Source organism: Ahaetulla prasina, chromosome 1 (assembly GCF_028640845.1).
Source record: "Ahaetulla prasina isolate Xishuangbanna chromosome 1, ASM2864084v1, whole genome shotgun sequence".
Taxonomy (NCBI): Eukaryota; Metazoa; Chordata; class Lepidosauria; order Squamata; family Colubridae; genus Ahaetulla; species Ahaetulla prasina.
Window position 1 is genome coordinate 247,207,729 of NC_080539.1, and position 14,888 is coordinate 247,222,616.

General features: G+C 38.9%; 1 protein-coding gene across 1 annotated transcript in view; it reads right to left on the minus strand.

Moving 5' to 3' along the window:
• SLC49A4 (solute carrier family 49 member 4) overlaps positions 1–14,888 on the minus strand; it is a 105,094-nt gene that overhangs the window by 62,020 nt on the left and 28,186 nt on the right. Inside the window, exon 3 of the mRNA XM_058195366.1 lies at positions 3,696–3,964. Within this exon, the coding sequence (XP_058051349.1) occupies positions 3,696–3,964 (269 nt within the window). The remainder of the gene's footprint in view (positions 1–3,695; positions 3,965–14,888) is intronic.

The window sequence follows — 14,888 nt, forward strand, 5'->3', positions numbered from 1 at the left end:
ATGTGAGCCTGAGGAAGGTCAATTACCAACAGCTGCCGATTGGAGTGACCCTCGCGTCAGAAGACTTGATAGGCGGAGGCAACAGAAGGAAGGGAGGGGCAGGCCTGGATAAGTGCTGAGTCATGGAGCCACACCCCATGGCCTATATAAAGGATCTGCTTTCTGGCATTCTCTGAGTCAGGCAAAGTCTAAACATATCTTGCTGAAGTCACTTTCTGGTCTCCTGCCTGCCCTGAGGACTTTGCTAGGACTTGGGCAGAGCTGCAGAGGCACACCTGATTCGGATTTCCCTGACCCGGCCGTCAGTGGAGGAGTGGGACACGACAATCATGGCCTGGAACTGGCTGTCCATCTCAGCCCTCTGATCCTCCAGGCACTGGTACCTGGCCTTGCACTCCCGCAGGTCTTCCCTCTGCTTGGAAAGCCTATGCTCATAGTCCTCAGTGAAGTGCCTCTACTGAGTCCCCTTCTCAGTCAGATCCAATTTGAACTGAGCCAGCTATTTTGCTAACTCTTTCTCATGGTGGCTGCTTAGCTCCAACAACTGCTTCCTATTAGGGCCCTAAGGAGGCCGGGTGGGCAGGTGAGGAGTGGCTGGGAGGGGAGGGGCGAGTAGAGGCTGGCAAGGCACCCCTCGATGTGAGTGACATCAAGTTGGCCATGCCCACCCAATCACATGACCACCTAGCCAGCCAGTCTTTAGGCAGTTCATATTAGTGGTCAGCAGGATTTAAAATTATGAATTCAGTGGTCCCTGAGGTCCAAAAGGTTGGGGACCCTTGGTTTAGCACACTCAAAATGCAAAGACAAAATCTGCTATATATGTTGTACAAAAATAAAATATAAAATTCTTAAAATCCTATTCCCATTTTATGAATGCATAGAATATGTGAAATGCAGAAAATGGATTTAACATACATTCTGCCTTAACAGAATCCCTTCCCTCACTATTAAGCATTTAATCTCTGTTAAATTGAAAATCTAGTGGATTATGGAAAGAAAAAGAACTTTTGAACACGAATAAATAATAACAGAAACATCCACATAGAATTCAAACAGATTATGAGTCTACATCACCGTGCACATAATTTGATTTACTAAATATAAGGGTACAAACCATCTGGATGCTTTAGAGAAATGTTTAAGCCTCCAGATGTTCTTGAATTCAACTTCCATTGACCATGCTGTGCTGGGAACTGTACTTCAGCAATATCTGGAAGCCTACCTCAATCATACTTCAAATGAAATCTATGTAACAGAAAACCAACTACAGAAATATTTCTCTTTTCTTTAATGTAGCCAGAAATGGAAGCTATATCGACCTGTTTATTTTAGAGAAGAGTTGAACCTTTCACTCATCTTCCATGAGATCTCCAATGAAGCTTCTGTAACTCAAAACTCTAACCCAAACTTCAACTCCTGTTTTTATCTATGTTTAACTTTACACCCATCAGAAGCATTTACAATGCAAATTAATAACTGGACCTTTACACTAGAAGAACATTTAAGTGGAGTACCTACAATAGGGGCATTCTCTACTGCTTTGAAACTTCCTTAAGCAGGAAAATTTGGGACAATTGAGACCAGTAATACATCTCTAACAAGCGTTTTATCTCACATACCTGAGAATATGACATTGCTACTGGAACCAAGTGACATCAATGGATTGTGTAGGTGTGAGTGTATCTTTGAGTCAATGTTGACTCCTGGCATGGACTAGTGCCTATAGCTTTCTTGGCAAGATTTTTGGAAGTGATTTGTCACTGACTTCCTAGGGCTTAGAGAATGATTCATTCAAGGACACTGCTGGCTTCATGCCTAAGTTGGACTAGAAGTCACAATCTACTGATTTCTGTCCTCGTGGCTTAACTATTATGTCAAGCTTGCTGTCCATCAATGGCTACAGGATATATATTCTGCCTTTAATTCCCAAATGGGCTTCCTTGGGTCATACAGAGAAAAACAGGGAAGGATATGGTCCATAGCCTAAACTTGGTTTCACTGCCATTTTAAACTGTGGAGTTAGTTTATCTAGTTATTATCAACAGAAATTTCATATTTAAGCTTTATGTGTGATACATGAAAAAAACTAATTAGAAATCTAACTTTTCAGTATATAGACATTTTAAATTAGATGCAAATACTGTGTAGCCTATGAATGATTTCATGTACTTGTTCTGCACATATTAACTAGTTGCAATTCATGTTTGTACAAACCTTGGTTGTGGTACATTGACAGCTGTGACCTCATATTTTTGGGACCTACTTTCTTTCTGGGTTTGAATTCCAACTATTTGATGCTTTTTTTGTTCAAAATTGTTGGAAATAACAAATACATATATGAATCCAGATTCAAGAGAAATATTATTCCATTAAGAATGTTGTCAAGAAATAACCAGAAAACAGAAAACAGCCTTGGCAAACAACAAAACCATTATTTCAAGTTGCTTTAACTGTCTATCTGTATTATAATTATAAACATAAATTTATAAATTTATCAATCAGCCTCTTATCAAAACATTTAGCTTTTCACCATGCCAGCCTTTGCCTTAATTTCGTTTGTTTTCAAATGTATCATTAATGCATATTAAGTAAAGAATAAAAATGTGGCAAATATGCTGGTACCAAGCTAAACTCAATTAAGCTGTTAAGACTATAAACATAAGACTGTATGGTGTGTATTCTTTGAATAAATAATCTGCAAAGAAATCCCTGTATGCCATTCCATCTTTTGTAGCTGAGATGCTTTTGTGCTATGCATACTTCTCCCCTTCAAAGCAACTTAACTGCTAGTAGTATAATTTATACTCAGAGCAAATTCAGTTAGTAAATGCCAAAGGATGGTGGCTGAAACAGAGCTATTGAGAGATCATACTGGTATCAGCACTTTCTGAAATGCATTAAGTCTTCTCTAATATAAAAACAACTAGCTCAGTGATATTTGATGACACTAAATGGTACCGAATGTGATGGTGGGGAAGACTAAGGAAGGCTGGGAGGTAAACAGAATGAAATATCCTGGAGTAAGTTGACTGGCATACTGAATACATTCACTTGTTAGATGTAACTTCAAACCCCTTCTAAAATAAGCAACATTTATTCTGAATTGATATATCAAATTTGATTAAACCAATTTATTGAATTTTGTTTTGGACAATCAATATGTCTGGTTAAAGCAATACCAAGTAATATTAGAGTACCAAATTTTAAAGTACTTTCATAACCTATTAGCTTTTGTTTTAAAGTAATTAGTTACTATGGATCGACAGAATCAGATGAGACAAAATATTCATAAAGTTGAAATAACTTTAGTAAGATACTGATTTACAATATAAAAGACACCCACAGAATGTTATACAAGGCTGTATAAATTTTATTGATGTCTGAAAAGCAGAACTGGCAGTGAAATACCAAAAAAAGAATAGGAGTGTCAGTTCTATTTTAACACAACCACATACTAGTGGAAAAATGTTTGACAAGTGAATTGAATAGGTAGGGTCACATTCAAGTAGATAACATTTATAGCTAATACATAAAACTAGGATTTGGTATTTTAATGTAAAAAGCAAGTAATTCTATTATCTCCATTCTTGTAGCAAGAGATCTTTTTTTGCCAGATAAATCACTAGAGGGCAGTAGCAAACCCATAATAGATATACATAATGTAGTAAAGTATAAAATTATTTATTAGTTACCTGCAAACAATACAGCTTCAATGCGGTCCTTTATGTACTCAGGACTATTTCCAAACACAGGTGGAATTGTTGATGTGCTATTTGGCCCTGGAACTACCAAAGGTCCTACTAAAAACGCACACGCTCCACCAAGGTAACTGATCAATGATGCAATAGCTGTGGCAGTGGCACGTTCATCTGGTGAAAACCACGTAGTAGAAAGAAGCGGAGAAGCACTTGTTACAGTTGGGCCTGCCAATCCATTTAACAGCTGCCCTCCGTGTATTAGCCTGGAGACAAAGCAAAAGAGAGAAAGAGACATACAGACTGAATTGCCACACAAAAACTCCTAACAGTGTTATAAAAATCTATAGGAAAACAGTCCAATTGACATCTTAAATGAAGATTTGACACATGAGCTTCAAAGGGGTTTTTCAAAAATTGGCATGAAGACAAGGATTAAAGCAGCCTTTTCAGGAAGTATATGACTTCATTTTGCTGATGTTGTAGGCACTAACCACTAAAATAAAGCTGCCTCCTCTGCCTCCTTTGTATTATTACATGTCACATTCTGACATGTGGAAAAACTAAGCTCTAAGTTGCAGGATCAGGACCAAGGACATAGAAGCATGACTTCCAATCAAACTGCTCAAATAACTAGCTATGGGTTTTGCATAATGTGATGATCAGTTACTCTCTAGTAAAATCTTGGACTGTTCTGGGATTGCTAAACAGAGAAAAATCTCTTGGCTTTGGCTTTTTAGTTTATGCCTAGAAGTTGCATCGTAAGAGATCTCAGGTCAGATGGCCTTAAAAGGAAACAATAAATAAATGCATAAATTATTGCTGCATGTGATGGCATCAGATCTGAAATTTGAAATCAGATTTGAAATCAGGTTTGAAATTTCTGTCAATTTTATAGGGCGTTATTACATTTTAAATTTGGCCATTTGAATAAGTTTTTTAAAGGTTGTTTTTTAGTATTGTATGTATTGTTTCTTTTGTATTTTATTTTGGCTGTTCACCGCCCTGAGTCCTTCGGGAGAAGGGTGGTATACAAATTAAAATATTATTATTAATATTATTATTATTATATGCAAGATGGCAATACATGTGCTTTTTACTGAACTGAATGACTGATTTGCCTGTTTTCCCTGAGAGACAGGATATAGTATTAATAGGCTCTTATTGTCACTGCATGTCAGTGTTAATTTTTAGTGCCAGTTTTTGACAATCCTGTTGCATGAAATGTACAGTTTATTATCTGGCACTATTGATACTAAATTTTACAATTATCTATTCTGCAACACTTTAAACCTTGGTTTTCTGTTGTTCCTTTTCTGAGTAATGTTTACAGAACTAGGCACTCTCGGTAACTTCAGTCTGTAGTATCTCATTGAACTCTTATCTGTTCTAGCCTTTTATTCATTTATCAATTGAAGATGAGAGTCCATTTATACCAGTAGCCTCAAACAAGGAAGAAATAACGCTGGGGATTGGATAAACTTAGCACAGAATAGAAGAGATTCAATTTACAGCTATTTCTTTTCCAGGTTCTTTCCATAAACAGAGAATTTTGCATTATACCTATTATAATAATAATAATAATAATAATAATAATAATAATAATAATAATAATAATAATAATAATAATAATAATAATAATAATAATGTTTTAATTTGTATACCGCCCTTCTCCCGAAGGATACCTACCATTAGACCTCTCCATTTCCTATTTTTTACTGCTTTTTATCCATTCCAAATGTTTCATATTTGTGGGATAGACACTGTGAAATACTGTCTAGATAAAATCTCTCTACCATGCATTTGAATCAATTCCATTGCTTTGTGAACTCTGAATTAAACTGCTTTCCGCTTGGGGGTAAGTTCACTTACCTTATTTACTTAGAGATAAAATGAAAGAAGATATTCAAAATATAGTTTTACACACAAAGCAATCTATTACTAATGGGAGAGCCAAATTTGCTGTGGCTAATATAGCTGACAGAAATATGAATCCAACAGGACCTGTACACATTTTGCCATCTGCGCCTTATGTTTACTATAGCTGATTTCAACCTGAAAAGGTTATCATCAGTTTTTCATATAGTCCATCACCCACTCCAAAAATTGCTTTATGATTAAAAATATTTATTACGGTTATTCCTCCTCCCCTTGTTTATGTTGTCCAGAAAGAGCAAAAAGTGACTGCATTTTTCCTCACATCTCACATGCAATTTAAGTTTGATTCGGTAATGTTAAATGCCTTTTATATGAAAGATGAAGATTGAAAGACAATTTTATTCTCTATCTGCCCCAAAAGGAAGGAAAAAACAGCATTTTTAAATATGGTCAGAGTAGCATTTTGATCAATTCCTGTACCCTGGGCTCTGCTTTTAGGTTTGCTATGTGATTTTTCCAATTTTCATTTAATTATTTTTAGTTCTCAAGCAATGTGGAGTAGTGAGAGTTCAAGACTAGGGTTTTCATAATATGCTTGAGGGCAAAATCATGGAAGAAAATATGAGGCTGTTTCAACAGAGTTATGAAATAATCAATTATTTAACCTTTCCCTTGAGACAGAGGCTCTTATTTTATTTTAGTAAGTTTAGTATTCATACCAAAGGCCTTTATGTAGCATCCATTTTGCATTAACTTTACTTTTAATATTAAACTGGGAAAGCAAAATTAGCTTCAAAGAGTTGAAGTGAATTGTGTATGAATACATCACATCCTTTGAGCTACATAAATTATCACGGTATTTCATCAAGTCCAAAGTCAATTTGTCAAGAGGCATGGGGTGGAGGCTAGGTAGTAATTACACTGTTTGTGCTAATATTTACCTGTTAGCAATGCAGAGTTTTTATGTGCTGGCCTCTTAAAGGCAAGATGAAACATCTACTTATTTGTCTTTGGAACAGAAAGGGAAGAAAAATGGCTGAATCACCACATGTTTTTTTATTTAAAAACCTAATAAAAATAGCATACCAGATTGGCCAAGATGAGTAGATTATATTTGTTTTCTAAAATTTAACAAATACATGTTGTTGAAAATTTGGGTTTTTTTTTAAACTGTAACACATGCACAAGCACAAACACTCAGACACAGTAATTCCAGCCACATGGTAATTCCAGAATATTAGATTATTAATAATCAATAATTATTATTAATTATTGTAAGACCTTTGAGTTGTTCAGAAATGAAGGAATGAAGGAAGGTCTTTGAGCTGAACTCCTTTGTGCATTTCAGAAAATAAATGAAACTAACATCACTCTCCATTGCATTCCCTCCCCTCCCCGCTGAGAATGATAAACCAGCTTCTGTTTCATTGTAGCTCACTACTTGGGGACAAATTCCCCAAATCTGCCCTGCAGAGGATTCATGTTTGCCCTGCAGAGAAAACGTTTTCCATTGCATAATGAACAAGCTTTGGTTTAAAAATGCTGGCTTGGCAGTACATTAAATTCAGCTGCTGTTTTTATTCGTTTATTTGATTTAGGCAGCTCAGGATATAATATAAAAAGAGAAAAATGAATATACAATAATATAGAAAATATTAAACAAGATGGCAAATCCAGTCAGCCACACCAAAATATATCACACAGTCAGCAAGGGACTCCAACCACTTTAGCTGGGGAGAAGAATCAGATCCTTTAGCCAGCTTCTGATATGCCATCTGGGTGGGAGTCGCCCTGCATCTGAGGGAGGCCTCTGGTGGCGCAACAGGCTAATGCAGCCTATTATTAACAGCAACTGCTTGCAATATTGCAGGTTCAAGTCCCACCAGGCCCAAGGTTGACTCAGCCTTCCATCCTTTATAAGGTAGGTAAAATGAGGACCCAGATTGTTGGGGGGCAATAAGTTGACTTTGTATATAGTATACAAATGGATGAAGACTATTGCTTGACATAGTGTAAGCCGCCCTGAGTCTTCGGAGAAGGGCGGGATATAAATGCAAAAAAAAAAAAAAAAAAAACTTCCTCCAAGAGTCCATTTAGCTATTTTCACTTCTATATGAACAAACAAGACTCCTGCAATATAGTTTATATCAGTCAAAAATCCTTTTTTTTTTACTTTGTGAACTTAGTGTTTTATTTTGCTATTAGTTAGGTTTATTTTCTGTCTCAAGGTGAATTCAAAATAATCCTCCTCCCATTTCTCCCCATAGCAACAACCCTGTAAGGTAAATTCAGGGGTGCTTTTCAGCAGGTTCTGACAGGTTCTGGAGAACCAATAGTGGAAATTTTGAATAGTTTGGAGAACCGGTGAATACCACCTCTGGCTGGCCCCAGAGTGGGGTGGGAAAGGAGATTTTGCAATATCCTTTCTCCAGGAGTGGGGAGGGAATGGGGATTTTGCAATCTCCTTCCCCTGGAGTGGGGAGGGAATGGAGATTTTGCAGTATCCTTCCCCTGCCACACCCACCAAGCCACACCACGCCCACCAAGCCACACCCATAGAACCGGTAGTCAAAAAATTTGAATTCCACCGCTGGGTAAATTAGATTAACTGGCTCAATGTCACTCAGCGTATTTCTATGACTCAGGGTAGACTTGATCCTGGCTGTCTCCATTGTCAATCCAACCCTTTAATCACCATACTAGACTGGATTAAAACCCAAGGAAGTAGAAAAACTAGAACTAAATTTGAAAAAAAAATCTTAAAACAAAACTTTACATCATGTTGTTTAGTTTCATATTTTTCTAAAAGAAGAGACAATTCTGTCATTATATCCTTAGGAAAGAAATATATATTCTTTACTAAACCTTTTACTTTAATCTAATGAGCATTATAGGTATAGAATCATATATACAATATGGTATCCAATATTAATTTACTACAGATAGCAATCATGATTTATTTATAGTCAAATAAGACCAATCTTTATTTTTCTTAAGAGAATAAAGTGGGTTATTTTTTTGCAAATGGAACATCTTCCCCTTACAATATAGATTTAGAATAAATGTCAATTTCCATATAAATAGTTTTGGGGAAATTTTACAAATATAAAAAAAAATCACCTAAATATTTATGAACACATACATATATACAAGTCTTGGGATTGATTTTCAACATAACTAGACCACAATATATCATGGGTGGTCCACAAACAATTGTGCTTATTGATAATATAGTACTACATGAATAAAACAAGAATATTTGCTCCTTTTTGCAAAGTGAAAAGACTTTTACACAGAGGCACTATGACTTGAATGAGGAACTACTGTTAAATTGGAGAGAGAGGGAGAGACAGAGGAGGAGACACAGACTATTTCAATTCAGAAAGGTTTTCATGCTGAGCATGAATAACTTGGCTCAAACGCATTTGGCCATCCTTAATGTTGTTATTTTACTGAAAACTTTAAGGAATCCAAAATGCAGTGGGCTTTCAATTCTAAAAATCTTGTTATTTAGAATCTATTTGACTGACAACTTGTCAAGCAAGAGCAATAAAGCAAATTCTGCCATAACAGGCCAATTCCATGGCATTTCTGTCAACATTCTGACAGTGAAAAGGCAATAGCATAATGATACAGCAAGACCTCTGGCAACACAATGACAAATTTTTTCAGACTTTCACATCATAATACTGTGTTATTGCAGTCTGTCAACCTCTTGAAAATGTTTCTTCGGTCAAAGTTGCATCTAAGTTCAAAAGACATTGGCATAGGGAATCAAAGCCACATTGAGATAAGAGGACAGGGAAAGGCCATCCTTTCCCCCTTCTCTTAAACGTTTCCCAAAACAAAACAAGTAAACAGTAAACAATTATTTTAAAGATACACAAAGGAGCTTTTAAATGACTTAGTGGGTAACTTTTTTTTAATATGAATACATATAAATATCAAGAACTTTTTGGTAAACAGCCACTTGTCTGGTCATCAGACAATTAAAAAAGAAGTTACTTAGATGTTGGAACACAGGGAGTTTTTTCTTAAATTGCTAATATTGACTGCAATTACTTCAAAGAAAAACAACTCTGAATTTAAGAGGATTTCCCCAAAAAGAAGAGTAGTAAAATAATCCTGACAAAAATACTGTGTAAAGCCAGCTCCAGCAAAGTAACCTTAGAATTTCTCTGTTCCTATGCAATAAATGTATGCATGGAATATTTGTGTACCCTTGTGTGCAAATAAACTAATATATGTATCTGCCAAACATATATTTCCCCAAAGGAAAATTTTATTACACTGATACCTCAGTATTGGACTGCTTCAAAACTTGTCGAATTTGGTGCCTGACTTAGTTTGACATGACTCGTCATTTGTTTGGTACTCTTTTTTTAAATTGCCCTTTTTATTAGTTTATAATATAAAATACAAAAACGAATAATAGGAAAAATAGGGGAGGGAAAAGGGAATGGAAGAATGTAAGAAAGAATGGGAAAAAAAGAAAAGGCATTTGTTTGGTATTTGGTGTGCTGCAATAGGAAGAGGGGGATGGCTGTGAAAAATGGACAGGAAGTTGGTCATCCTGAGAATGTCGCTGCAAAAGGAAACAGTGGATAGATGCAGGGGGGCAGACAGGAAGTTGCCCATGCTAGAATAGGAAAAGGGACAGACAGTTCTTCCCAGCTGAAACAAAAGGTCACATGGTAAGTCACATGATTTGTTTGGCACTCATTATTTTTAGTACTTGTTGTACTTCCCAGGAACCAATTAACTATTAATTCATATTAATTGCTTGATAAGTAAGAGACCCAACATGTAGACATAACTGACCACCATAAGCATATGCCAAGTATTCATTCTTATATTTTTATTTATTTATTTTATTTATTTTTGTCACAACAATATACACAAGCATCACACAAAATGATTATATAGTATATAAACATATATATGAGGAAATATAAAGAAGTATAAGCATATATATATAAGAAAAAACAATAGGACAGGAACGGTAGGCACGTTTGTGCTCTTATGCATGCTCCTTATAATCCTTTTAGGAATGGGGTGAGGTCAATAGTAGATAGTTTTTGGTTAAAGCTTTTGAGATTATGAGAAGAGACCACAGAGTCAGGTAATGTGTTCCAAGCACTGAAAACTCTGTTGCAGAACTCATATTTTCTGCAATCTAGATTGAAGCAGTTAGCATTAAGTTTAAATCTATTGGTTGCTCTTGTATTATTGCAATTGAAGCTATTTAACAACATTCAAATATATATTTGAATGTTCAAATATATATTTGAATGGGCCGCGACTGGTGCTTTAGACCTCTGACCCGGCGCAGATCTCAACCAGCCCCTTGGTTCTCCGAGGGGCTGAGGGAGATGAAACGCCGGAGAAGACGCCTAGAGAGTGCCTGGAGATCCAGCCGTTCCGAGGCTAACCGGACACTAGTTAGGTCCTATAGTAGGACTTACCTAGTGGCACTGAGGGAAGCGAAGCGTTCTTACGTTTCCTCCCTCATTGCATCGGCAGATAACCGCCCGGTGGCCCTGTTTCGGGTGACCCGCTCCCTCCTTTATCAGGAGGTGCGGGATGACCCCTTACAGGGCCGTGCCGAGGAGTTTAGTGGTTATCTATACGATAAAATCGTTCAGCTTTGGGACGGATTGGATCAACAGTGGGTAGATCCAGGTGAGGGGCTGGAGACATGTCTTGTTGAGATTATTTGGGATGGATTTGACCCTGTGACTCCCGAGGACATGGACAGGTTGTTGGGGCGGTTGAATGCCACCACATGTTTATTGGACCCGTGCCCCTCCTGGTTGGTGCTGGCCACACAGGAGGTGACACGGGGCTGGCTCCAGGGGATTATAAATGCTTCTTTAATAGAGGGGGTTTTCCCCGCCACCTTGAAAGAGGCGGTGGTGAGGCCCCTCCTCAAGAAGCCCTCCCTGGACCCGGCTGTTTTAGGAAATTATCGTCCTGTCTCCAACCTTCGCTTTGTGGCAAAGGTTGTTGAGAGTGTGGTGGCATGTCAATTACCCCAATACCTGGATGAATCTGTCTATCTAGACCCGTTCCAGTCTGGCTTCCGACCCGGGTACAGCACAGAGACGGCTTTGGTCGCGTTGGTTGATGATCTCTGGAGGGCCAGGGCCAAGGGTTGCTCCTCTGCCCTGGTCCTATTAGACCTCTCGGCGGCTTTTGATACCATCGACCATGGTATCCTGCTGCGCCGGTTGGAGGGGTTGGGAGTGGGAGGCACCGTTTATCGGTGGTTCTCCTCCTATCTCTCTGACCGGTTGCAGACAGTGTTGGCAGGAGGGCAGAGATCGACCGCGAGGCCCCTCACATGTGGGGTGCCTCAGGGGTCGATTCTCTCGCCTCTCCTGTTCAACATCTATATGAAGCCGCTGGGTGAGATCATCAATGACTTTGGGGTGAGATACCAACTGTACGCTGACAATACGCAGCTGTACTTTTCCACCCCAGGCCATCCCAACGAAGCCATTGAAGTGTTGTCCCGGTGTCTGGAAGCTGTACGGGTCTGGATGGGGAGAAACAGGCTCAAACTCAATCCCTCCAAGACGGAGTGGCTGTGGATGCCGGCACCCCGGTACAGTCAGCTGCAGCCGCGGCTGACTGTTGGGGGCGAATCATTGGCCCCAGTGGAAAGGGTGCGCAACTTAGGCGTCCTCCTGGATGGACGGTTGTCTTTTGAAGATCATTTGACGGCCATCGCCAGGAGGGCTTTTTACCAGGTTCGCCTGGTTCGCCAGTTGCGCCCCTTCCTTGACCGGGACGCCTTATGCACGGTCACTCATGCTCTGGTTACCTCTCGCTTGGACTACTGTAATGCTCTCTACATGGGGCTCCCCTTGAAGAGTACCCGGAGGCTCCAGTTGGTTCAGAATGCAGCTGCGCAGGTGATAGTGGGAGCCACACATTGCTCCTATGTAACACCACTCCTGCGCAGTCTGCACTGGCTACCTGTGGTCTTTCGGGTGCACTTCAAGGTGTTGGTGACTACCTTTAAAGCGCTCCATGGCTTAGGGCCAGGATACTTACGGGACCGCCTGCTGTTACTGAATACCTCCCACCGACCTGTACGCTCGCACAGAGAGGGACTCCTTAGGGTGCCGTCCGCCAAGCAATGTCAGCTGGCGGCCCCCAGGGGGATGGCCTTCTCTGTGGGGGCTCCCACCCTTTGGAACGAACTTCCCCCTGGACTTCGGCAACTGCCGGACCTTCGGACTTTCCGCCACGAGCTGAAGACCTATTTGTTTGTTCGCGCAGGACTGGCATAGGATTTTTTAATGGGATTTTAATTAATATTAATATTTTAACATTTTATATTTTATGGGGTTTTATTCTAAATGTTTTAATTCGGCCATTTGTGTAATAAGTTTTTTAAGTATGATTTTACGTGTATATTGCTGTTGTTTTTTACTATGGCTGTAAACCGCCCTGAATCCTTCGGGAGAAGGGCGGTATAAAAATTTAATAAATAAATAAAAAAATATCGATACCCCTACCTCCTTCTATGGGAAAAGTGGGGGGGACACACAGAATGATCAATGTAAGGTGGAGAAAAGGTAACTATATAGAGGTAGAAAGAAAAAAAGAAAAGCCTCATGTAGGTGCTACAATAGGATGAAATTCACAGGCAACATAGCTTGTGTGTTGCAGTAGCTAATCTTCAGGCATATCCTCCGGGGTATCCCCTCTTTGCACTAGTAATCTTTGCAAGGGAAGTGCAGTCTTGCCCATTTAATTCCTAAATGTGCTTCAGAGCGTGCAGGAACATGACACACATCAACAGTCCAAAATACTTTGAAGCACTTCCAGGATTTTCCCAAGATTTTACATGACTGCCTCTTTGTAGCAAGGATCCTGGGAGAAGGTATTGCTATTTTAAAAACAGATGTTAAATTTAGGTCCTGGGGGCGCCAAAATACATTTTGGAATCCAATCTAAATTCATCACATAGGTCTTAGCACTCATCTGCATATCCTCCTCATCTTACTATGTGAACTTATCAATTCCTGAATGTGTGAATGCATGCTGTGGTGCTCAGCCTGCCTATTGTGAAGGCAGCCTCTACTGAACTTTTTTTATTACATAATCAAAAGTAGTGTTTTCTAATCTCTCCAGGCAAAAATGGCAGTAGGCCATATGGCTACTGGGTTTTATTTCTTCCAGGCAATGCCTCCACTCCAATTGGCTAATAGGTGCTCTGCCAGCCCTTCCCTCAAGTCACTGGTTGCTTCCCTCCACTGCCATTTTATCCTGGCTGCTGGATTAGTGAAGCAGGGTACTTTTTTTTTAATCAGTCCATTAATAGATGAAGATTACTTAAAAGGTTATGGTAGGACTCTTCTAATTTGGATGCTACAGCTGCAATTGACAGCAAAATGCTTAAAATGATTATTAAATCTTTAAAGGGGCATTTCTCTCTCAGCTAGTTCAATGTGCTAACCAATGCTATAATCTATTTTTCAGCATCTGTACTCCATGCTACATCCATTTATAGATTTTCAGAGGTCTAATTATGAAGTTTTCCTTCTTGTTAAGATAAAACGTGAGATATTTTAAAATCAATACTCCCAGTATGCTAAAGGAATAACTTTTTGAAGCTAACAAATGTTCCTAAAGTTTAATGCTTGTAGTAGACAAATATGACTGTTGGTTCATGCAGATTTCTACTTCACTGATGTTTATGTCTCAATAGTTATGGCTCCTCACTTTTTTCTCTTCCCTTATCTATGTCTCTTTTACGGATTGCATATTCATGGGCAGGTCACAGCATGCCCATGAATTACCTCTGCTTCATGAACTGCACTGTTTATTGGTAGACTTCCAGTAAAATTCAACTTGCTGGTTATGTTGCTCTTTACCAAGCATAGGGCTTTGTTATTTGAGGGAGCATTTATCTCCCATAGTTCCTGCCCAACCATAATGTCTGAAAACGTTGATATCCTCCAGGTCTCATCAATTAAACAATGGTGGGACCCAAAGAAGTGGGCTTTCTCTCTCATGGCATTGCTGGAACACCATCCTACCTGAGATTCACATAGCCTCTACCTCGGCCCCATTAACTGAGTCCTTAACATCTGGCGGTATGCCCTGGCTATAAGCTAGAATTGTTGGCAGATCCTTGATGGGGTATTTTGGTTATTTGATTGATTGTTGGTTTTCTCCACAGTTTCTTTTGGATTCTATATTCCTCCTGCAACTTCATTGTTTTTACTGTTGTGTTTTGTAAATCATGCATTAAAGATGCAGTGCTTAACTCTGTCTTCTAAGAGTCAGCAATTTATA